The 26,805-nt window shown below is 38.1% G+C and overlaps 1 protein-coding gene across 1 annotated transcript in view; it reads right to left on the reverse strand.

Annotated features, from left to right (window-relative positions):
* LOC139709272 (A.superbus venom factor 1-like) overlaps nucleotides 1-26,805 on the reverse strand; it is a 71,564-nt gene that overhangs the window by 42,577 nt on the left and 2,182 nt on the right. Inside the window, exons 2-11 of the mRNA XM_071621221.1 lie at nucleotides 20,291-20,457; nucleotides 18,750-18,950; nucleotides 17,893-17,945; nucleotides 11,466-11,618; nucleotides 10,902-10,944; nucleotides 9,877-9,964; nucleotides 7,359-7,461; nucleotides 4,440-4,676; nucleotides 659-841; nucleotides 89-214 (exon numbers count right to left, since the gene is read on the reverse strand). Of these exons, the coding sequence (XP_071477322.1) occupies nucleotides 89-214; nucleotides 659-841; nucleotides 4,440-4,676; nucleotides 7,359-7,461; nucleotides 9,877-9,964; nucleotides 10,902-10,944; nucleotides 11,466-11,618; nucleotides 17,893-17,945; nucleotides 18,750-18,950; nucleotides 20,291-20,457 (1,354 nt within the window). The remainder of the gene's footprint in view (nucleotides 1-88; nucleotides 215-658; nucleotides 842-4,439; nucleotides 4,677-7,358; nucleotides 7,462-9,876; nucleotides 9,965-10,901; nucleotides 10,945-11,465; nucleotides 11,619-17,892; nucleotides 17,946-18,749; nucleotides 18,951-20,290; nucleotides 20,458-26,805) is intronic.

Below are 26,805 nucleotides of genomic sequence, written 5' to 3' on the forward strand. Positions count from 1 at the left end.
TAGCAACAAACAAACTTGCAATGAAATATAAGAACTCTCACTGGTATGGTTTCACTGACATGGTATTTTTCTTGTTTTATGATAGTACTTGCAAAGGCCCCAAGTCGTCTTTGATGATGGTGACTACTTCATTTCCAACGCTGGGTTCGTAGGGCATCAGTTCAAATCTTAGTAGAGCTTGGTTCTCACCGAACTCCTCGACATTAGTTTGACACTGAAAAACAGAGAGAGAGAGAGAGAGAGAGAGAGAGAGTTCTTAGTCCATGTAGATCGCAACGCTGATGTCGCTTCATTCCAAGCAGATATGATATTATCTCGATTACACACTTATTACTATACAAAATGTCTTCTGCATGGAAACGGTCATGCGCAATGAAAAACTGCAAACGTTTTAAACATTTATACATATATTCTCTTATTTTCCCCACCCTTTGAAAAAAAAGAAGGAAAGGAATAAAAACAAAGAAGACCATAACTATGAATGACTGTGGAAACTTGATGATAAGAGGATTTTACACCCAGGTATTCCCAAGCGTGCATGACACTGCATGAAGGGGAAGTTCCAATTTGAAGCAGCACACAATCACAATGTAGGTAAAATGATTTCACAGTCTTCACGGGTGGGTTTCTTGATGTGATGTCTTGACGACGTACTTACCAGAACTTCAATTGACGTGTAGTTAAAAGAAGTATCTTTTGTCAATGCTACCCGACCTTCCGTATCGGTTTCCCGTGGTTCGTCGTAGAAAACATATTTCGATCCGTCTGCACGTGATGCTTCTAGTTTAATTGTGACGGGCACTTCTGATGCGATGCTTCTATTCGCGTAATGTAGATCAATCTGTTTGGTGTGCAAAGAAAAATCGGCTTTATGAAAAGTAGTCTGTCAAAACTCTCTATAATTCGGGTTTATTACATCAATTAAAGTTTTAAAAAGTTCTAAAATTATAAAAGTGTCCATCTGATCTTAAGGATTGCACTTAATGCACTTAGAACCTCATCCCTTGCTAAACCACCTCAGCACTGACAAATTCATCTTTCTCTTTATTAAGACATTTTGAGTGATGTGTGTGTATGTGTGTGTGTGTGCGTGTATGGTGTGTACTTAATAGTAAAAAAGACTTTTGCCATGGGGGGAGCGCACGGAGTTTTGCTAAAAACATACCCTTTGCTTAGAGGCATAATTCACCATTTGCAGATGAAACAAAAACCCAGTAATAGTGCTTCAAAATAGTTCTAAAATGTGAGTTACGGCTAGAAAAATCCAATGCAAAAATTTGAACCAGTATAATCAATGTTAAGTATTGTTAAAGATACGAAATGTGAACAATAGTTATAACAAAAATGTTTCCTGTCTAAAACTTCTACAGCTATGGTTTAATGAAAAAAATAATATCTCCTTATATTTTAGGCTTTATAGCAAAAATTTTATGTTGTAGGCCTACACTAGTCTTGTTGTAGGGTGTTTTGTGATACAACTGACCTACACATATGCATCAAAAGTGATATCTTAAAATCTTTTATGATCACTACTCCCAATGGTAAATAGGACCTATAAACTGAACTATGTTTCTTCGTTTCTAGCTATTCCAAAGTGGGTATAAATTTGCAGAGAGGGATGATTTCTTTCGAACTTATGTAAAACGATTAAGAATGAACTGAAAGGGTTATTGCAATCAGGAATATACGTGGTTGTGGTCCCAAGATAAAAGATTTTGAATTGTTCACTAAAACTAAATAACAAAACAAAACAAAACAAAACAAGGAAAAGTAGAAATTACGCAGTGCGTAATATATGTCCCCGCCGGAAGTAGCATTTAGTAGCAAAATGTACAATATAGGTAAAAACTCAAGGTCAAAAGTCAAAGAAGTCAAAGGTCAAAATTCTGTGTAGAAGTTTTGAAGCCCTCACCTAGTGCCATCACATAAAGCAAACGGAATCGAAATCGGGTTAGAAATGGCGAAGGAGTAGCATTTTGGAGCAAAATGTACAATACAGGTCAAAAAATCAAGGTCAAAGGTCAAAGAAGTCAAAGGTCAAAATTCTGTGTACAAGTTTTGAAGCCCTCACTTAGTGCCATCACATAAAGCAAACGGAATCGAAATCGGGTCAGAAATGGCGAAGGAGTAGCATTTTGTAGCCAATGTACAATATAGGTCAAAAATCAAGGTCAAAGGTCAAAGAAGTCAAAGGTCAAAATTCTGTGTAGAAGTTTTGAAGCCCTCACCTAGTGCCATCACATAAAGCAAACGAAATTGAAATCGGGTTAGAAATGGCGAAGGAGTAGCATTTTGTAGCAAAATGTACAATATAGGTCAAAAATCAAGGTCAAAGGTCAAAGAAGTCAAAGGTCAAAATTCTGTGTAGAAGTTTTGAAGCCCTCACCTAGTGTCATCATATACAGCAAACGGAATCGAAATCGGGTTAGAAATGGCGATGGAGTAGCATTTTGCAGCAAAATGTACAATACAGTTCAAAAATCAAGGTCAAAGGTCAAAGAAGTCAAAGGTCAAAATTCTGTGTAGAAGTTTTGAAGCCCTCACCTAGTGCCATCACATAAAGCAAACGGAATCGAAATCGGGTTAGAAATGGCGAAGGAGTAGCATTTTGAAGCAAAATGTACAATATAGGTCAAAGGTCAAGGTCAAAGGTCACAACTGAAATTCTGTGGAGAAGTTTCAAAGCTCCCATGTAGTGCTATCATATAAAGCAAACAGAATCAAAATTGGCTCATAAATGACAGAGAAGTAGCAAATTGAACATTTTGATCACACACGGACGCACAGACGGACGGACACACGGACACACACACGCACGGAGCCCGTTTCATAGTCCCCTGCTCGAACTCGTTCGGCGGGGACAACAAAACCAGACATATGTGGGTCAAAAGGCTTTTTCATGAAGAAAATGGGATAGACACTTGTTTTTATTATATTTATATGAAAGAAGGGGGAGATTTTTTTTTTCTGGGTAACTATGAAACCAGATAATTAAGGTTTAGATTATCGGTGTTTTATTTAAAAAAAAAATCTAGAATAGTAGAAATGTTAAAAAAGGGAAGATTAATCCTATTAATCCCAAAAATTATTCGCGCGAAGGAATTTTCTTTTTTTATACTAGGATTGTTATAGGAAAAAAATATCTATGAAGTGGAGCAAATTTGGGATCATTAGGAGCAGTCACACGCCTTCCTTATTTAGGACTAGATAGGTAACGCGAAAGTTAACATTTGAAAAAAAAATGAAATGCAGTTTTTAAGAACTATAAAAAAATATGAGGGGAATACATGAGTTTATTTATTTTTCTGTTGACAAAGAGGATTTTAGTGTTTCGACAATCTATCCAGAATATAATTTCATTTTAAGTTTTACGTCCCATCCAGAAAGGGGTATGAAATTTTTATACCAAATCTACAGTAATCATACAAGTTACAATAGGAACTTATATATGTATATATATGTGTATATATATAATATATATATATACATATATATATATATATATATACATATGTATCTAGATCATATTCATATATATGCGTGTGTCTGTGTGTGTGTGTGTGTGTAAAAAATATAAGTATTTTCTTTACACCAAGAAGTATAACGTTTTTAACCAAAGTCAGTGATTTTCAGAATAAATCATGATTTTATGGAGTTATTCATAGAAACGCACCTCATTTCAAGTTTAGTTTTTAATAAATAATCTTTGCTTCTTTTGTAATCAAAATATGGTACAATTATAAAAACATCACGTTAAGCCTTTGTGGCAGAAAATGATAGACATTCGGAATGCAGAGTGGAACGATATCCATATTGGAATATGGATATGCGTAATATGAGTGATCATCTATGTGTACGGAGTTGCGACTGTCTCCAAACCTCCTCCTAGACACTCCTCCTAGAACCTAGCTGTGGTTCTAGATCCAATGTCTTGTGATCTAGAACCACAGGACATTGACAAAAGTTGTGATACAATAACTTTCATTCCGAAATATTAATCATTAAGGTCGGAGGTGTTGTTCCTACTTTTGAGGAAATTTGTATAAAGACAACGGGATATTGGGCGCAAGAAAAAGAAGTTGCCTTTCCACAGAGATTTTCTCTCATCGGTCACTCATGAATCACTCACTCACTCAAGTTAATCACTTCCCCGGCCACCCACCGAAGTTTATTGAAATCGAATCGCAGTCCGATTGGTCCGACATGTGTTGGTCGACTATCAGGTCAGAGTCAGACATTTGAGACGACAATTATCAATATATATATATATATATATATATATATATATATATATATATCATATATATTATATATATTATATATATATATCTTTTTTTTATTTTTTTTTTTACAGAAGATTCATTTTATCTTTTCTTGAGTATTTCTTTCCACTAAATGCAGTGTAACTTGCAAAACGGCGGAAAAGAAAAGTGACGTACCCTGACATGAATGTTGAGACCTTTCTTGAAGAAGTTCCTATTGTGTTTGTGGGAAAACTTAAAGGGCGTGGACACAACCATGGCTGTAGTGTCGATAGCTGCTTCAGTGTGGCCCGTTGTTCTCTCCTCCACAATAGCCTCAGCGTGCAAGCGGCAATCGTAGAATTCCTCAAACCAGTCCTCACCAAAGGCGGTATCCAGGGAATCTATGACCACTGTTGCTCTTCCTTCTTGCAACTGAAATATGAAAACCATTCATTGGATCTCATTTTTCTTCCACAATTAAGATAATTATCAATGCTATTTTTAAGTAAGTTCAATTTTTCTTGGAGATTGCACTTGATACATTGATACTTTTTTATTATTTCGTGTGGAACTGTGTAAGTTGCATATAATTTATAATTTGATTCAAGCGTATCTAAATAAGTGTCATGTTCATTTCCAGGGTAAAATAACTGGTTATTATAAACAGACGTTTATCATTTTTGGTTCTGTCCATGGTTTCGTTTCATTAGAATAATGTAGGTCCTAATTATTGTAATCTTCCCTATTCTTTCTGAACAAAATAACAGAATACTCACTGATCTTGAAACAATTGACTATAAATATCCCTTGAAGTGGAGTTTTTCTTAAGCAGTAAAAGTAGAAATTAATCGTAAAACTAAAAACCCATGAATTTAATTCATTCATAGTGTGACCGCTAAAATAAAAGTGTAGTGGTACAGTAAACACAATGCAAACATATTGCATATTTAATTATAACAGACTTATCTAGCCCTTATTTCCCCTCTCCACCCCAATCACTGCAGCGCTCCGAAACTGCCCCTCGTAACCCTGATTTCTCTGCATCATTCTGTGGTACCCCACATTCCCTGTCTTTTTCCTTCCTTACGCCTGTCAATCCCCTACATACAAAACACACACACACACACACACACACACACACACTCACACTTACGTATACACATACCTGATTGCATTTTATTACAAATAGGTTTATTGCTAACGCCCACGCTAATATCAGTCTGCCAACATAGATTTTCAAATCTTAAAAGTCATTCCTCCAGATAGTGGAGCGCCAAGAAAAAAAAAAGACGAACGAAAGGAGAAATAGGGAGAAAGAGGAGAAGGCGTATGAGGAGAAGCGACATATAGAAATGAACAAACAAGAAAAGCAGTAAGCATTATACTCTTAGTAAAAAATTGGATACCCCAACTATTCCCACACCAATTTTGTAACTGAGGTCACAGTCACCGCTTGTGATCCCACTGTATATTTGTTATTTTAATCCTCAAAAAAGAGACAAATAACGAAATAAGTAGATAATTGATAAGAATTTTCTCTTAGATATTAAGAGTGAGTATATCATCATTTGACAATTTTTCTTATTGATCTTCAAGTTTCTACCTATGCCTTAGCGACCCTCCCTAAAAGCCGAATTGTAGACCACTTGTTTTTGTTTCCCTTTCTCCTTTGTTACGCCTATCTGTGGTTTGTTTTCCTGTTTGTTTCGCCTCTCGTCTTGATATAAAAATTTTCATACATGGAGTCCTTGACGGATCTTGAGATGCCCTCACTTCCCAGAGTGATTCACAAAATGTACAAGTTGTGCTTCTCTTGTAAATTCCTCTTTTCCATATAGAGTTGGAAAATGAAATTGTATTTGCTCACTTGTTTATCTAAAAACAAAGTTTATATCATTACAATTTTATCCATGTTTTTGTTGAAGATATGTGATTCAAAGTTCCTTGAAATATTATATACTCAAGTATAAGCGTTATGTACTAGTATAATGCTTTGTATTACTTTATACGGATATAACATCATTTGAATATTAATATGAATTTGAATTTGAATTTGAAATTAAGTAGAATTTTATATTGGTTCATTCAACAGAAACTTCCCATTCTGGGAAATGTAAATGCAACTCTCTTCCTCATCTGTTAGACAAAAAAAAAAATAATTTCTTACCATTTCTTGTTATTAGGTCCAAAAATTGTAAATTTTCTTAAAATAAAATAAATTCAATTCAATTCAATTCATTTATTTTCTTTCTTCTTTTTCCAACAAAACATAACACAAAATTAATCAGGAATTATATCATAAACGTATACATTCAACTTTGCAAAGGATAAATGATAAAGGTAAAGGTTTGCATGCAAAATGGCAAAAAACAAACAAACAAACACAAAGTTATGATTCAGTTGAAAGAAAAAAATGGAGAGGTCCACTAAAAAGCAAGCTTGTATATTGTGAACCACTCAAAGAAAAACTCAGAGAAAAATCCAGCTGACTGCAGCCTTTTTATGTTTTAGATACGAAAACTGTTTATTTCTTAAAAATCCATCGAAAATATCTTTTAAATCCATAAGTCTTAATCCAAACATTTGAAAATGTCAAAAATAATGATTGTACCTTTGTACAATGTAAGAATAAATAAAGATGATTTTCAGGTTCTTGTCGGTAAAAGAACAGGTTGTCTATTAAAAAACAAAAATCAGAAACCGGTTGACGGTCTTAGGTGTAAACTTCACCTTGTAAACTACATAAATTGAAACCCTCTACGTTGGGCTCCTAGTCTAAGGATCTCGAATTTCTTTGTCGATATAATCATAGATGCTTTGATCAAAACGCACACGCACTGTCACACACACACACACAATCATATCTGAACCTCTGAACGAATCGAAATGAATCTAAGTTACTTTCATTAAAGAACGAACTTGGCGATATAAGCTGGATGGGTTCAAGTGATTAATTTGAATGTTGAATATGAAATGTTCGTGTGCTTTTTTTTTAATCGTAATCTTAATAATCAGTTTCTTAAGTTTCAAGGTGCATCTGAGAGAAATGCAGCACTAGCAGTTAAGAAAAAACCACGTAAATTCCAATAGGTTGGACTACTACTCTGAACTTACGTTTCCCCGCTTCATTTCTGCCATCATTTCGATCGTCCCGTTACTTCTAACGAAGCCGTACTTGAAGACATATCGCCCGTTAACTGACTTTCCATACACGTACCTGAAACGTAATGGTTTAAAGTTTATTTCAAACGTAGCCTAGAGGAAACAGTGAACATAATCAAACAGTAAACTGGGTCTCCACTCTTGGTGTTGTTGATGTTGTTATTTTTAGTTGAGGTTAATTTGGGAGAAGGGATGGACAATAATGACATGTGAATCATTTCAGTTACCAAGTAATCTCCCCTATACCAATGTTACAATTTAGCGCTGCTCTCCTGGAGTATCCCCATACTATTAAAAAACACAGAGAGATTATATGTTCGTGCTCGCTAGATCTAGCAATTGTATAAAGTTGGACAATACACACCTGATTTCATTTTAGTGTACAGACTCTTTCTCTTACATTTATATGTTATCGCTGCATTGTAATTGCCTTTTTAAGACCCTCACAAACATTTCAATTATCAAATTTGTTAGTCCGTATCTGCCGCAGATGTAGTGGCCGAGTTGGTAAGAGCGCATGTTTCTGAATCACATGAGCGTGGTTTGGGATCGTGGGTTCGAGCCCCACGGAGTCCAACAGGTTTGTGTTTCAGCAAGGCGCTTTATCCACAAAACATTGCTGCTCCCAATCGAGAAGTACAAATGGGTACCCGATAGTGTGACAGTGTTTATATAATTAGTCTATCACACTGTAAAAACATCGGTATTAGATTTAACACCATGGGTGTAAAATCTAACACCGATCAAACTTCAATAGAGTACCACACCCACAGGTGTAGAAAATGCACTGTGATTGTGTTGAAAAGTGTTCACCTGACACTTCGTGGTATTAATTTGACACTGTACCTGGTGATATTTTGACACTGTACTGGTGTTAATTACAAAATGACACCACATGGTGTTGATTTGATATTTGTTGGTGTTAATATCAATGGTTTAACACCCTTCCAGCTTCAATAAGAGACCACACCAGCTGGTGTTACTGTGGTGTAAATTTATTTTCACATTTTTTTCAAAAATCTAGTATTTTAATGTAAAATTCTTGAAGAAGTGCAGTTACTAAGAAACTCTTCAAAAAACAGTTTTGTATTTGGAAATGACACCCGGAGGTTTTAGTTTAACACCATAAATGAGCACCGAAAATTTAACACCAGCTCGGTGTTCACTATTTAACACGGGACTTTTTGCAGTGCAGCATATATGCTCGCCTGTAAAATGGCGACTGGCTAGCTGAGATGCACCCAACGGAGTGGAGAGTGTGCACTGTCAGTGCTGGCGGGGAAAAATGTATCCAGAGGTAATGGTAGTATGTATGCACGCTGAGCACTCTTACTGAGTGGATTTCGCGCAATATGAAATTCAAATTATTATATTGCCATTATTATTATTATCATTATCGAATTAAGAATTATCAATATTGTTATCATTAATATCATTGTATAAAAATGAAATTTGCAAAATCAAGGGTCACAACAGCTATATTTTGGGGTTTGTGAAACGAGATTTGGCAAATTTTGTTTCACCATTATTCGCTTCACATTGTTTTTAAACCTTGGAGCCTTTTTAAAGTCATATAAGCATTTCCCAGTTTCCTTACTGGGTATAATTAAATCAATTGGTCTTAATGTTTATGTGATCTTGGTTTATCTTTCATAAACACTGATTACTCAGGGCTCATAGCCAAACAAAGCTTGCTTTCATGTGGCTCCCGTCATATATCTCTTTGTACAACCTAAACCGAAATTTCGACCAGTTATCATAATAGCTACTGTTTATACCATGTAGGCTATGTACATTGTATATTCGTTTGTTTTTTTGTACACTATGGACAAGGTACAAGAACTTGTGCTATTACTTTTGATATAATATTGTAATGTACGAGAAGTATGAAACAGATTTAGTTTAATTTGATTTAGTTTAATTATCGCATCCTGCAACCACCCCAGGTGCCAAATTGGAACATCACTGCCACTGTCGCGACCGATTTTCATTTGCACGTGCAGGTCCTCTACTCTACAAATTTGCAAATGACTGTCGTAGTAGTCAGAATGGTCAGGAAAAGCGGGAGGAAGAGCTATGTCGAAGATTGCTTTTGCACAGACCTACAATCACAAACGAGGTTTAAGTTAAATACATTTTGATAATACTCAAATACAGAAGCAAAAAAAAAAAAAATGCATAATTGCCTCACATTACTTCATTATGCCGCCAAAGTAATGGATGGTATTCAGGCAAATGCTCTTCCGCCACAGCTTTAAAAACAACAACATCAAAACGATATTTAAAGTATACACTCTTAAAACATCCGAGTCAGAACTGACCCGGAACTGGGTCCGTTGGGGTCACACACCGTTCCGGGTCAAAAATGACTTGGAATCTGGTCATGACGACCCCGAAAGGGGTCACCCTGACCCAATTCATGACTCTTCAGTTCTGACTCGGATGTTTTAAGAGTGTAAAACATACTCACTTTGCCTCAATGTCTACTTCGAGACTTTGGGAATCCTGCAGAATGTATCCCTTTTTTGGATGTACAGTCACGGAGAACGTCGGCAACACTGTAAATGTTTAAATGCATTCATGGTCAACTTCTACTATCTTTCATAACATGGTTAGGTTTGATACTTCTGTTCTGTTATACTCGTATATAATGTAGAAATTTCCATCTTTCCAATTCCAAATTATTAGTGACACACAAATCTATCAGACATTCGGGTCCGGACAATTGGAATAATCTCCAGGACAACATAAAATCTTGTTCAACTATTTATTCTTTGAAAACTTCACTTATTCAGTTATCTCTGTTATGTGATAAAAAGTACTGTATATTTCATTTCATGTTTCTGTGTATGTATAATTATCAATGCAATTATGTGTTTGTATTTGTGTACTGTTATCGTTTTATTTCAATGCCCTTGTTATTCTTTGTCTTTGTCTTTTTGAAACTTGTATTCAATAATTAATGTTCGAACCAGTTTCTGCTTCGTTGAAACGCCAAAAAAACATGGCCCAGAAAAACGCTATTTTTTGGTCTTTCCTTTCATCATTTTGCTTCAAAATTTCGACAGATTATAGAAGACATGTCAGATTCTAATAATATGTCAAATTCAGAAAATCGTAAGTTTTGACCAATTTTGATGCTCTGACTTCAAACTCGATTTTCACGGCTTCGACCGTGCGCGACTTTAGGACCATTTTGTTGTAGCGGGTCACATATGTATTAGATTGAACGCAGAAATACATTAAATCAAACGCTGTCTACGCAAACTGGCTAACATGCATTTCTCGAGATAAGAGAAATTGGTATTGTTGATGGCAAGATTTTGATTCTTATAAAGTCGTATTTTGCGTTGAAGTTGCAAAGAGAAAGGAAGAATCAAGTTGCATATTTTGAGACACTGGTTCTCATGTTATTGATGATACCATGCCCGTAGTTTATGCAGTTTGGGTTCACAGTGGATAAAGACAAATATTTCAGGTCTTTTGCACACTTACCATACTCTCTGACTTCAAAGGTCACGTTAGTCGTCAGCTGAAGCTGTGTCATTGTTTTGGTAAAAAGCATAATAGAAACAGTTGGCTTTCAATGCTCTCATGGTAGGGGCACAGAAAAGCTTGAAATCATAATAAAATCCTTTCGGTTGTTAAAATAACTTGTAATTATCTTTTCAGGAGTCTCTTTTCCACGCAATTGTAAGCCTGATTTTCAGCAAAACATTTTTCAAAATAACATTATCTGTGTAAGTAGCCGTACAAATGCATTCACTCTCCATCTGCTTGGACAACTAACAAATCTCTAACTGTTGACAAAATGTATAAGCAAAGAAAAGGTCATTTGAAAAAGTTATACCAATAGCAGTGAATAGTCGATTTTCATATTATAGTGGAAACGATTTTTTTTTGATATTTATTTTATATCCTCTTAAGCTTCCCTCAACATAATTGTAATATCGAATGATGTGTCAATGACGAAGTGTCATTGGTAATTCTGATATCGGTAGCAGAAACAACAACAAATAAATTGTTAATATCCTCAGCGAATTGGAAACATGTGCTTACATTATGTCCGTAAAAAGCCATGATAGTCCAGATGCCGAGCATTGGCCTCGCTGAAAGGGTGAATGTATCTTGAATAAACCCATTGGGCCTGGCTTTTGTATCCATGAATCTCTTCACACTGATTCCTTCTGGATTTTTTATTTCAACGTGAAGCTATACCAAGAAAAATGGGGCATATCAGTCACATTTTAACAGATGATGATACATCGCGTGACGTCACAATGTACTTTCAGTAACAAACATGATATCAATTCCTACGCGTCGCAGCTCCCTGGCGCAAAGAACATAGTGTCCCACAGTGGTGTTCACAAGTTTGTTCATACACATCTGTAGTTAACTTTGTGAAAACGTTCTTATAAACCAGTGTGAAGAGATTTCACACTGTGTTTCACACTTAGTGACACTGTATTCTTTCCAGCAGGGAGTGTCTATCAACTTGTAACATGTCCAACTCTTTTGACCACCAGCAAAAATAGATGCATTATACTACCAAGTCTTGAAATATATAGAAACAGAATGATGTAACGAAACAGATAATACGTTCAGTAAAGGTGGCTTTTTCAATTTTCAAGTACGTATGATGCTGAGCATTTCTAGAAAATATGACATTATAGATTACAAACAATTATAGGTAAAGAGATGAAAACGAAGAATTTTATATAAATAGAGGCATATCCAGAGGGGACGCGCCCCCTTTATTTTTTTGTTAAAAGCAAAGAAATAAAAAGAAAAAAAGGAGGTGCGTGCGCCCCCCCTTGATTTTGTGAAGGGGCTATCAATTTACGGAATTCCTAGATTCGTCCCTATATACATATATCATATATTCATATTTACATATATACCGTGTGTCTAAAAAAAAACACTATACACTTTTAAAATGGCTGCCAAATAAGAAATATATGATTCTGGGGGAAAATGTTTATACGTATTGATAGCTTAGGGACTCAACTTTTATATGACACCAAAAAGTTTAAAAATAATTCATGCTTGAATGAGTACTGCTCTCTTTTGTAAAGGGTATGAAAATTAGGCTGCGCGGGAAATAGCCTTCCAATTTTGCGAGAGGTGAGTCCGTTGGAGCTTACAAAACTGAAGTTGATATGATAGGCCTAAATTTACGATCAATTGCAATCTGTGGGAAAAGATGTATTTGTAAGGATAGTTACAATATGGTTTCATCTTTCATATGACACCTAAGTGGTATTCTGTTACCATAAAAGAACGCTGCTGCGGTGTGAACTGAGGCCTCTCCATCTTTGGTTGTCAGTCCAAGACTCCAAGATGAATGAGGGCTGACTAACAACTTACAGCTCTTAATTCATTCTTAATGTATCATGATCAAGTGACACACTGTTACACACTGTTAGTTTTTTAACATCACTGACTTTTAATAAAAACCTCCACCCCACATTGAACAAATAAGAGTGTGTAACATGGAAATTGCAAAATGTATCATCACCTCATCCTGACTCACATGAACACATTACTGAGTCTACCAGGGAAATTTTCAATGCTACAATAAAACAATTTGCAACTGCGGTTCACTCATGCAAAATGGTTTGGTTTAAAAAGCCATCAAATTCATTCAGCAAACCCAAACTGATCGCACTTGATCATAAATTTATTATATCAACTTCAGTTTTGTAAGCTCCAACGGACTCACCTGTCGCAAAATTTAAAAGGCTAATTCCTGCGCAGCCTAAATTTCATACCCTTTACAAAAGTGAGCTGTGCTCATTCAAGCATGATTTATTTGTAGACTTTTTGGTGTCATATGAAAGTTGAGTCCATAAGCTATTCATACATATAAACATTTTCCCCCAGAATCATATATTTCTTATTCGGCAGCCATTTCAAAAGTGTATAGTTGTTTGGTTTTTTTTTGGACACCCTGTATATAATTATAATTATATATATATATATATATATATATATATATATATATATATAGTTTATATATATATATATATATATATATATATACAATGTAGTTTTATATATATATACTAGGTGTTTCAAAAAACATTTTCCACTTTTGTTTCTTAATAATACGAAAAGTATACATTGGATAACACTGTAATTGATATGAGTGATAGCTGAATAGTGTACAATTTAGTTGAAGGCGGTTTAAATATGAAAGAATATATCAGTTTCATGAAATCAATGATTAATTTTACAGTTAGGTTCCAGATTTTGCTCCATTTTCAACCCTCTGTACAAAATTTCACTCTGCACAGGGGTCAATGGGTGTGTATGGGAGTGTGTGGTTAACAGCCTGACAATGGTCCTGAACAATGGCCAGGGTTTGAATGCTTCATTATTTATTCATGAGAAATTCCACTATCACAACTAGTCTTTATTCAGCCTCTGGCAGTATCTGTGTAAAGTCAAACACCTGCCGATATACCGTCACTGAGTCGCGACAGTGCTCTCTCTACTTCTGGAAAACGAAATTACAATGAATAACTTCTGTTCTATCGTAAACATGGTGACAGGAAGCGAAGAGAATCAATTAGAGTATACACTTGTGTATATGGAGCCTTAATCTACTGTGAAACAAATCGCCCCATTGATAAATGCTGCTGAACTCTTTACCAAAAATGATCTCTTTTTATCGAAATAGCGACAAATTTGTCAGACTATTTAATTAGGAGACAGTTGTACTAAAATTAGGAATTTTCGATCATTTATGCTTATTTATATCCTAAATTTAGTGATATGTGAAGCAAAATTTGAAAATGATTGCCAGCTGGAATGAAATGTGGTGTTTGCAAGTTTCCATGTGCTTACTTTTTCCATGTGCATGCATATTACCCTTTACCGAGCATTAATTCAGACTAGCAGTGCCGAGGGCAATCCACATGAATTATTGATTAGGCATTCATGTGCCTGGGAGCGCGAGACTGACGCCTAGTCAACAGGTGGTTCAGGCATGTCCATTGTTCAGGGCCATTGTCAGCACACACTCACATACACATCATTGGTTCCTGTGCAAAGTTCATTTTTGTACAGAGGGTTAAAATTTGACCAAAATCTGAAACCTTACTTCAATATCAATCTTAGATTTAATGATACTGACTTATGCTTTCACATTTTAATTACCTTCAACAAAATTGTACACTATTCAGCTATTACTCCTATTAATGACAGTTTTATTGAATGAATAGTTATTGAACTATTAACGATCAAAAGTGGGAAATGTTTTTTGAAACACCTAGTTATATATATATATATATATATATATATTTAGTAATATATATATATATATTTAGTAATATGTATATATATAGTAATATATATATATACATATATATACATACGCGCGCGCGCGCGCACACACACACACACACACACACAACTTCTCATATTTCTTATTACGTGAGTGCCAAGATGGTTCTGTCAGTCCGATCCTCACTACTATATAGTGCAATGTGGACGTGCAAATGCCGTATAGGCATTAGCCAGGCTAGCGCAGGTGGTGCTTGCTCTGTTGTTGTTGTTGGGGTTTTTTTCGACGTTGACATCTCTGTCCCTGTTCCTCCGCAGGTCTCACTTCGCAGCCTGACACAGCAGAGATGACTACTGATGGCAAGGCGGTTCCGTATTACACGCGTATACAGCCGTTGCTTCCCACTCGTAAGAGCGGATGCTGCGGTATTTTGTACTTGAAAGCTTTTAGTGTGTCCTTGTAGCGCTTCCTCTCACCTCCGTGAGAGCGCTTCACCGTCGAGCAGTCTCTTTGACAAAGGTTCGATCGTCGGACAGTCGGAGTAAATGTTCTTCCCCTCTGAGCTGGGAGCGCTTGAGCATCGCATATAATGAATACTGTCCATTCGGGCTCTCCGAAGTACGTCTGTGTCTGGCACTTTGTCCTGCCTTTTGATGTGCAGCGATCAGGCATTTTATGAGAAAAGAGTACAGCTGCCTGGTATACCGGTTGTACACTGTCCATGTTTCTCAGGGGTACATGTAGAGATCTCGCATAGGGCAGGTTGACTGCGCGGTACACCTTAAGTTTGGTTTGAAGACTTATTCCTCTTCTCTCCCACACCCCATCTCTGAGTCTGTCGAAAGCTTAGCAGGCCCTGGCAATTCTGCAGGAGACTTCTTCGTCGATGCTGATATTTCGTGACAATGTGCTGCCAAGGTACACAAATTAATTTGTCGGCCACTTTAGATTTCTCGCCGTTGACCGTGATGGTCGGCTCCGTGCAGAGAATTGCAAGAGCTGGCTATTCAATGTATGACCTCAGTCTTCTTTGTGCTTATCGTTAGACCGAAGTCGTCGTAGGCTTTGGCGAATTGGTCAAAGCTTTCCTGCATGTCTGACTAGGTAGGGGCTATACTCATATACAGTTCACTGTCGAAAGGAAAGAGAATGTCACGGGGATGTCTTTCTGCACTCTCGATTTTGCCTGCTGTCTCTATTAGGTTGTAGAGCTTTCCATCAGTTCTGAATTTCTGAAGCAGACTCTGATGTCACCATGGAAAGCATATGTCGATATGGCTGTGAACAGGGTTGGGGCGAGGTGTGGGGCAGCGTAGTGACAGGGAATGGCGCTGAGTGGTTTCCGTATAACTTGCAGGCTATCCTGCATGCCGCCATTAAACTGACTGGTCAGTGAAATGAACTTTGCAGGGTACCCGAACTTCGCCATGATCTTCCAGAGCCCTTCTCGCCAGGCGGTGTCGAAAGTCTTGGTCATGTCTACGAAGATTGTGTAGACCGACATTTTGCTCCTGGCATTTTTCCTGGAGTTTACGCGCTGCAGAACCCTGCAGAAGCCGTATTTACGTTCTGGTAGAAAACCTTCCTCCGAATGGTCATTCAGGCAGTTCAGCAAGTCTCTGTCCAAAATCTTTCCGGCAACAGAAAGTAGCGAGATGCCGCGGTGGCTGTCGTACGCCTTTCGATTTCCTTTGCCCCTTGTACAAGTGAACTCTAGAAGCATCTTTAAGTTCCTTTGGGGTTTTCTCTTGGTTCCAAATGGACTGGATTAGCTCAGAAACTTTCTAGTGAGGGTTTGGCCATCAGAGGCGTAGTTTTCTCTAAGGATGGAGTCAGCACCAGGTGCTTTTCCACAGGACATAATGCTTCACTGTATTTTACACTGCAGTTTCAATACGGATGTCAGAAAGAGAGTGATTGGCTGGAACCTGGGGCAGCTAGCCTTGTGATGATATGGAAAATATATGGTTGAGGACATTTCTTAAGTGTCCTGCCCAGAGTTCAAAAACCTTTTTCTTGTCCGTGGTCAGAATGTTTTCTTCTGCAATGAGTAGGGGAAACAATCCCGACGATGTTTGTCCGTAGTCTTGAGCACTTTGTGGAAGTCTCTCATGTCGTTGTGGTTAGCATAAGAATGGATCTCATCGGCTTTATCGTTCAGTTACGCTTCCTGCATTTGGCGTAGCTCCCCTGTACTCTTCTGATGATGATGTAAAAAGGAGCTTTCTTGGACGATGAGGTCGTTGAGGTGCGGTCGGTAAAGGTGACGTTTCTCTTCCAGCAAAGACTGGATGCGTTCGTCGTTGTTGTCATCGAACCAGTCCTAGTGCCTTCGTGAGATCTACCGCCTTTGAGGCAACGCTATAAACAATGCTGCGAGAGAGAGTCCAGCTGGACTGAACCTCCAGGGAGTTGAACTCTCTTGCTGCAGCTTATTGTCTCTCTCTCTCTCTCCCTCTCCCTCTCCCTCTCCAGTTTTGAGTCGACATCTAGACTTTTCAATGCTGCTGTCTTTCCTTGCGGGCGTCTGAGTAGTTGAATCCTGATACTGAGTTTTGAAATCAACAAGCAGTGATCTGTCCAGCACTCTGCACCGCACATGACTTTGGAGCTTCTAAGGTCTTTTCTGTCCCCTTGTCTGACGATGATTTCCAGTAATCTAGGAAGTGCCAGTGGTTGGAGCGAGGATGCATTCATGACGTCTTATTACGGTTGAATGAGACGAAAGACCGTTAGTAATTAGTTCCTAGTGTGCAGTGCAGGTTTCTAGTAGCAGTAACCATTGCATTTGCATTTGCCAAGTCCATTCTTCCCTAGGATTACTTTTCAGAATGCGTAGTTGGTGCCGACCCTATCGTTGAAGTCACCAAGGATGATGAGTTTATCTGCTGTGGGCACTGCAGAAATGGTCCCTTGCATGATCCTCATAGAACCTTTCCTTGACACCATCGGGGCTGGTCATTGTGGGTGCGTAGGCGTTGATCATTGTGGCATAATCCCTACACTTTCTAGGCAATGACAGTCGGACAGTCACCAGACAATGGTTGATACCTTGGGGGATACAACCAGCTTCTTGACTATAGGATAGATGCTATTCATTTATTTAAGCTAATCTTTAAATACTCCAATATATAGGGCCTAATCCACTTATAAAAAGTAGTATTGTGATGCCACTGTATCTGTAATCTGACCACTTACCTTACGGGAGGACGGCTGCATATTCTGATCCAAGGAAATCACATGGGTTTTAACTGGAAATGAATGTGAGCAAGGTATCTTAATAATAATAATAGTGTATGATGAATCTAAACGTTTTGAATATGCAAATCGTAACACTAATCGTGTCTTGTCACAATTTTTCCAGATTAAACAGAAAACATGATAAATAATGTTCTGGCATGCGTTCGAGTGCATTCATTTCTTTGCCAAATTATAGTTAGCTTTTCCACTTCTTCCGTGGTTCCCCTGTTTCATTACTTCGCAGAAGCCTACTTGTAGAAAGTCAAAAATATTACACAGAAAGTCGCAAGAAATGTGACATCTGTGTATACAAAAAGAGTGGGAAACAAACGAAGAGCATACTGAAAACATTTGCACAAACATACAAATACAAGCTACAAGCAAAGTAGTGCTTGATGTGCTCGCATCCCTACAAACAAAAGATACATGTATGTGGATGAAAGATACTTCTTTGGCGTCCGACAGAATAGTTGATTCATTCCATTGTTTTCAATTAAGCCTTGAGTACAGTGAGCTGTCGCTCGTCGAAAACTCTGAAATGATTCATCACAGAATATGTGGGGATCCCATTATCAAAAGGTTTTGCGGACAATCACTGACATTCATCCATCAACATCCCGGAGTAAATACTATGAAATACGAACATAAATTACCGTGTTTATTATCACCATTTTCAATTAACTCTCATAAGACCGGATATAGTTTGTGCTTTTCAAGGTTAACAATACTTTTTTGGTGCTTCTTAACAACCTAAGCATACGTGACAGGCACGTTTCCAACTTTCGTATCAGCGTCATATAAAGGTTAAAGAGTACCTTCTGAGTTCGGTACGTAGATAGGCTTGTCTGTCCGTATGAACACGAATCCAGACTTGAACGTGACTAGCACTCTCTGCTCATCTTGAAATGGGTAGCTCGGACTCTGAGACCTAACTCCCAGCTTCACATGGTGCTGGGCCACATGGGCAGGGAGGTACCTGGGCTCAACCCTGATGGTCGTTGTCACCGCCTGTGAACCTGGTCAGAAGAGGCCATGTTGGAAATTCGAATGAACTCACTGTCCCTTATTTCTTGAATTCACGTCAAAATTTCTTAAGAAGAGGGTGATTACTCATGCACTGGTATATTGAGAGCAATACAATATCATGTTCAATTTGGCTTAGATTTAAAAAATGTTAAACAGAAGAGTAGAGGTTTTATAGATACCGGGGCAACACTAACAAAAGGAAAAAAAAAAACACAAACACAAACGTTTTCCCGAAATTGTGATACAACATATGCATTACATACGTCAAAACTAGCAAGTAACTAGAGGAGTTTATGTCTTCATTAATTTGACAAGTCTCGCATGTAGACCTTTCTAGAGATCTTCTTGTTTTTCACAGATAATACAATTTAAAGTTGCATTCTTCGAATTAAAGTCTTAATCAAGGATGACCTAGCAACGATGCTTCTTAGTATAACCCATGTTCAGACTATACTATGGAACAGTTAGGAGAAATCTAGTGGTGATACTACACGATTAACCGTCAACACTACCACCACCTGTCTCCGAGCTGTGGGGGCAATTGCGCGGCGTTCACGAGGCATACAAGGGAGTTTTAGATTTTCGCGACGGGGACGTCCAGAGGGGAAAAAAAACACATGTTGTGAGCATGCGCAAAATCGCCTATCAAAATCGATCTATTTGTAGCTTCTTAAGTTTTTCACAACGCGTTCTGGGCTATTTTTACGTCCGCTCAATTCACGATGTAGAGAGATTCTTCATGCACCGATCATAAAATGGGGGAGCAATTTTAGATCTTATACGTTGCGTCCCAGCGTAATCTAAAGCTGCTTTTCAGCACGACGCAATCTAGGGAGAGGAGAACGTCAAACATCCACGCCGAAAATCTTAAGCTCCCTATTAGTGCGGTGTGGGACTTTCCTCGCGACGCAGGACTTCAGGATGACGCAGCTCGCGCCGTAGAACACTGTTGCAAACGCCAACTCAGGAGGACACGCCTAGTCTACATTCAAGACAGCGGAGGCCTTGTCCAAAGGCTACCGCCCTACAGCTGCGCACGCGTCCTATAAAAGCTTCCTACATCCGGACCATGAACCGGCTCACCAAACATAAAAACGAATAAAATACATTGACAAAACTGATAGACTCAGAATATCCATACGAAAAGTATAAATCGCATTTCTTGCACCCCCTTATTTTTCTATCATGATGCGACTTGTAAGTATAAATAATATGTAGGTCTTCATATGCATCAAAAAAAACAACACACACACACACACAAAAACAACCCAGATACATAGCGTTGTAACCTAGGCAGTAAGTAGTATTATTTGCCAGTACAGCATCTTACCTGATCGAGGAATGACAGCCGTCGTGTTCGTAAGTTGCCTGTTTGAATTCGGCAGAGTCAGATACACCAACATCGGGACATCATCAGCCACGTTTCCATCCACGCTCAAGAACACGGTCTCGTCCACGCCGACCCGAAACACTTCGGGTGCAGTGGCGAAGAAAACTCTGACAATAAAGTGGGAAGTGACATAATTTATTGGCATTTCTACTTTGACCTTTAACAGCGATCTACAGTAGTGTTCACCTGGATGGATGGCTTTCAATAGTGAAACAGAATCGTTTTTCTCGATTTCGCTGGCACTGAAACCGAATCTGAATGATTCAACTCTTGCATACTTGAAGGTTTTGAGATGGCCGCCAAAATGGTCGCCCAAAATGGAAATTCCTATTTGTTTCCTTTTAAGGGGTGAAAAATGAAAAAAATGAAGGTTTTACCCTATTTCGAGTCTGAAACCGAATCAATATTATGCAGCTCTTGTATCCTTGAGAGTTTTGAGATATTCAAGATGGCAGCCAAATACTGAAATTCCTGTTAGTATTTACATGTTATTCGTGAAAATCTGAAACAATTGCTGGTTTTACCCTATTTCGAGGGCGCTAAATATGAATCCCTTCTCTTCTTTTTTTTTTTTTTTGGGGGGGGGGGGGATCCCACTCTGGAACAACTCAAAATCCTCAAGAATGCAAAAGTTGCTTCAGCCCGATCCGGCTGCAGGACCCTCGAAAAAGGGCAAAACCGTGTTCTTATTTTTTTTTACCATTTTAGAGGAAATACATTAGGACATCCGTTTTAATGGCTATTTTAGCAATGATCAAGATTTGCATCTTGCCGATTAAGATTTATCACCGTCGAAATAGTGTAGAACCACGAATTATCTTTATCTTTTAACCATTTAGAAGGAAATACTTTGGACTTTCCGTTTTTGGCGGCCATCTTGAATAGCTAAAAATACTCAATGATAACAAAAGTTCCGTCATCTAGATTCGGGTTCAGCACCCCCGAGATAGGATACAACCATCAAAAACATCGGGCAGACGGCAAAACAAGGTTACCCCTAAACCTGTCTTTGGCACCCAGACTATAGCCGCTGATAATTTGTCCTTAGGTTAATTTCTCCCAGATATTGATAATGTTGTTCATAGCTGACACTTTTAATGGGCTGTATGAGTGTGTTCTCAGTTTTTCAATTGAATGTCAGGATCATGTCAAACATTAGTTTGGATTTCGATATAGGGAACAATCGTGTATGAAGGGAAGCGTTGGAGGGAGACATCTCCGTGGTTTATGTGCAGAACCTCGTATCAGGACAATTACACCTGAGGACAATTTACCCTCCGGCTAAATACCGGTTAATGATGAGGTATTATTAACAGATTAGGCTTGGGGTTGGGTTGGCGGTTAGAGGTAGAGTTGGGGTAAGGTTTAGGAAAAGGTTTGTTACAAGGATTAGGGTATGGGTCAGGGGAAGGGTTTGGGGTAATTGTTCAAAAGTCCATTGCCCTAGAACCGCAGAACATATCTTTTTTTTCCTGGGTATGACAAGGTACCTCCTCCCGACTTTTCCTTTTTCTTTAGTGAGATCTTATTCTCCCTTCCAAACTCGATTTTTCCCCGATTTTCCCTCTTTCACTTTATGCTTTACCTTAACGTGAGTCTATGTTTCATCATCAAAATTAAAGCTTTATACATATCGACATATTTACCTAATGACACTTTTTTCTTACTCCAGCAGAAGAGGAAGAAAATTTTCAGATTGTTAGAACCCTTTATAGCAGGTCACCCGGCCATGACGGACTTAGCGTGCGTCTACTGAAGAAAATTATTTCGAGTATAGTTAAACCTCTTACGTAGGCCTTTATTTTTTTGAATTTATCTATATGTACGGGTAAATTTTCCAGTTCTTTTAACGTTCCTCAGTTGAGTTTGTGCGCATCCTAGTTGCGCATGATGGCAGTGACGTAACAAAGAGCGTAGAAACGCACTCACGAGTGATGAGCTGAGCTAGCTGAGCAGCTACTAGTAGATCGAGCTAGAGTGTGGTACGTACGGAAACCCGACAGCTCCCCACCGTTACAATCTGTAGGCCCTACCAGTGCACTGGGCCCTACACTACGCAAAATTAAGCCGTCCGAGCCGCATGGTCATGGTAGCAGAACACTGATCGACGGAATCGGGAAGCTTGGACGTGGAACTGAGCTGTTTACATTTTCAATCCATAGATCTGTTTTGTGACATGCAGTTCACTATCTGTTCATCAACATGGTCAAGTCGAGTGCTAAGGTACCTAGCCGTGCCAATAGGCCCTATAGTCGGGGACTACTAGTCCACTAGACTAGGTGTTAAAAACAACAGCAGCAGCAGCAGCAACAACAACAACAACAAAACAAACATATGATATACAGTTCATCTTAAGGTGTAACAACTAAAATAATCTGAGTGTCTCAGTTAAAATCTAAATTAAATCTAAACATGTCATTACTAATACAATTTTTATTTTAAATTTTGGTTACAAAAAAAAGGACACGAAAGTAATATCAAACAATAGAGTATTTGTCACTTTCACCATTCAGATAGTAATTTTTTATTACCAAATATGGTGTAACAAAAGGAGAATCAAAGAATTATTTCGTGTTTTTTTTTTTTTTTTTTTGGGGGGGGGGGGGGGGTACTCAAGGTACATCTCCATAGTTTACAACATGCACTTTACCAACCGCTGCAACAACCAACACATGCAATCTACAATCAACGTCATTCAGTTAATATTTGTTTTTCCTTTGGAGGACCGTCACACTAATGCCAAAACTCCCATTTCCTTATATTCTTTCTTCTTCCCCATTATCACTTTCTGCACATGATTACAAAACAAACAAACAAACAAACATGCCATTGTGGAGTTTTCCACACTTACTCTCTATCACTTGCTCACTATCTCTATGGAAGAGCAAGATCAATGTGGAAAGTAGATGCTTGGCGGGGGTCTGCACTCTCAGAGTGCTTTTCTAGTTCTACAATTCGATAAAGTTTCGTTAAAAATGACATGGGTTTTGAATGTACAGCATGACATTCATGAACCACCTAATCAGGGCACCCACCATGCCCACGATAGGTTTATAACCAGATTTTGGGGTCCTAGGATGATTTCTATCATATGAGGGTGCCGCCAGCACAAAAACGAGAACATGACCTCTACTTTTTATCATTTTTCTGGAATTAGTATGCCTTCTTCTTCAATTTGGTCAAGTTTCGCGAAAATGACATGGGTTTTGAATGTACAGCATAAGGTTTATGAACCCGCCCTATCAGGGCATCCCTGCATACGTTCCTGACCAGAATTGGGGGATTTACGATGACAATGGTCGCATGTGGGCGCTGCTAGCACAAAAACGAGTACATGAACCCCCACTTTTGATTGTTTTTTCTGGAATAAGTAAGCCTCCTTCTACACTTTGGTCAAGTTTAGTGAAAATGACATGGGTTTTGAATGTAAAGTGTGAGATTGATGGACCCACCCTGTCAGGGCATCTCTGCATTGGTTCCTGACCAGATACTGGGGTCTTTCGATAATATATGTCGCATGGGGGCGCTGTCAGCTCAAAAATGAGCACTTGAATCCCCACTTTTGACTATTTTTCTGGAGTCGGTAAGTCTCCCTCTACAATTTGGTCAAGTTTCGTGAAAATGGCATGGGTTTTGAATGTACTGCATAAGTTTTATGAACCCTGTCCTTTAGCTCACCCCTAACAGAAAACGTCCCTGACAAAGATTTGAGAGATTTCGGTGTTTTCTGCCGCTTGAGGGCGCTGCTTGCTCAAGAATGAGAGTGTGAACCCCAATTTTTTAACCTTTTCCTCGTTTTGGGTACCTTTCTTTACAATTCTTGCAAATTTGGAGAAAATACCTTGGATTTCGAAAGAATTATGGGGATTTAAGTTTATCATTGCAGATTTTGTTCCCAATCATGATCTTGATCCTGTAACGCTATCTTTTTGGTACTGGACGGTAGAATGTCATTTTCTTCAAAGTCCCGTAGAAGAAAAACAAGCACATGAACGTGTGGTATTATTGATAAATTTGGGCTTCGGGTGGGTCAAAGTTACGGTAAAGAAAGTTTGAAGAAAATGACATGCACTTTACTTTAACTGAGAAACGTCCTTAAAATAGCGAAAGTGTTTCTACTTTTTCAAAAAGACGATCCTTCACTTTTGACAAATTATCGACCGATTTCCATATCACCCCGTATGTCTACAATTCTGGAGAAAGTTATTCGTAAACGGTTGTCTATTTCTTTATTTTACATATTAATCATTTGCTTGTCGCTAACCAATTCGGATTTAGTAAAAACACACTCCGCTGATTATGCTATTGTCCAGTTATTGAACAAGGTGACAGAATGTCTTACGAATAAGGGGTATCTGATTGGCGTTTTCATTGATTTATCAAAGGCATTTGATACCATCAATCTTTGCATTTTGACTGATAAACTGATGAGATATATCGTCCGAGGTATAGCCTTATCAGGGATGAGTGATTGTTTATTCAACAGAAAATAATTTGCAGTATCTCACTAATCAGAGTCCTCCAAATATTAGGGAGCTTTAGATTTTAGACGCGCGGACGTTCAGAGGGAAAAAAATATGTTCTGAACGTGCGCAGAAGCACGCGTCAAGTCGATCTATTTTTAGCTTGCGTCGCCTGAGTTTTTCACTACGCGTACTGGGCAATTTTTACGTCCGCACAGTTTGCAACGTAGAGAGCTACTTCATGCACTGATCATGTGGGGGCGCGATTTTATTTTTTATACGTTGCGTCCCAGCGTAATCTAAAGCTACTTTTCAGCACGACGCAGGGGGGAGGAGAACGTCCAGCGCACTCGTCGTGACGTCGTCTCAAACGTCCGCGCGTCAAGATCTAAAGCTCCCTATTACTTGTGGTGTCCCCCAACACGCCCAAGGATCCATACTGAGTCCACTGCTTTTTCTGATTCATACTAATGATATCATATTCATCCTCAGTTTTATACTTTTTTTTTTGCTTCTGATACAAACATTTTTTTTCAACTCTCATAAAGTATTTGAAAGTCTTATTACCACATTCAATTCGGAGATAAGAAAAGTATACCAATGGGTTATATGCAATAAGTTGTCACCAAGTATTTCTGAGACAAATTTTGTCAGATTTAAGATCCATAATTCCTCATAAAAATATGGACTACACTGATTATTGTATTTATATTGAGGGACAGCTAATTTTTGAAAAAAGATATCTACTTAAATCTTAGGTATTATTATTAATTCGCATTTGTCTTGAAATGATCATTAACACAATGTTACTACTTCAGTTTCTTGACGCATCGGAATTTTATACCACCTGAGAAACTTGGTTGTCAGATACCTTTGTTTATTTTGTGTAATGTTTTGATATTATGTATTGTAACATCGTATGGAGAAATTGTGGTACATCTAAAACAAACTCAATGTTGCTTTTACAAAAACGAGGAAAGTGGCTGATTAAAAACTCCGGGGTCATCCCACTAGACAGACACACACGAGTCATACAGCCCACGAGTTCAACACTGAAAACAGGACCATGAGTAATACATGCAGCTCACAAGTCATACAGCCCATGAGTTACTTTATAGGTGAAAACAGCCCACGAGTTCGACAGATACAACACGGGGCTTAATGTGTCTGTCTCGTTGGCCGAACTTATGGGCTGTATGACTCGTGAGCTGTAAAACTCATGGGATGTATGTCTTGTGAGCTGTATGACTCGCGGGCTGTATATGACTCGCTGGTGTCGGTCTTGTGATGTGCACCCCAAACTCCGACTTCCAAACGGCAATTCTTGTGCACAAATACAACTACAATCAACTTCCCTCGGTGTTCACTGATTTCCTAATTTCTAATTTCAATATTCACCCTTACCCAACATCCAAAACCAAAAAACAAAAAAAAAAAACACACAAAAATTATGACACAAAAATCTTAAAACAAAAGGGTGAAAATTCAAAAATATCATGTTCTTCTTATTTTGACATCACCGCATTACCTATATCTAACATTAAGCATGACTTTCTGCAAGGCATAGCTGTTTCTTGGAAGATGTGAAACGTTTACATTTAATAAATTGTGTACGAGTGTGACGACAATTTTACTGCATTCTTTTGTACGAACGATCAACAAAAATTGTACAGAAATGACATTATCAGCTCACATTTATTATGCCAAAAGTATATATTTGTGAATAAAAATCAGCAAAACTTCATGATCTCATAACTTTAACTAATTTTTATGCAAAGTTGAGCAAAAATGTTCACTTTTGTGCTCATGGAATCGTATTCTTTGTTTTTTAATTATTTTAAACTAGTTTGGTATTCTCCTTTAAAACCGTTATAAACATATCTCTACGTTAAATTGCTCAAAGATACTTTAACCTCCTTCAAATTTCACCCTAAATGCATTGAATTCTGATATAAATACATGACCGTATATAGCGCCCGAAATCCCATTAAC

Source organism: Diadema antillarum, unplaced genomic scaffold (genome assembly GCF_040938485.1).
Source record: "Diadema antillarum isolate AM-2024a unplaced genomic scaffold, OU_Dant_1.0 seq00001423_RagTag, whole genome shotgun sequence".
NCBI classification, from domain to species: Eukaryota; Metazoa; Echinodermata; class Echinoidea; order Diadematoida; family Diadematidae; genus Diadema; species Diadema antillarum.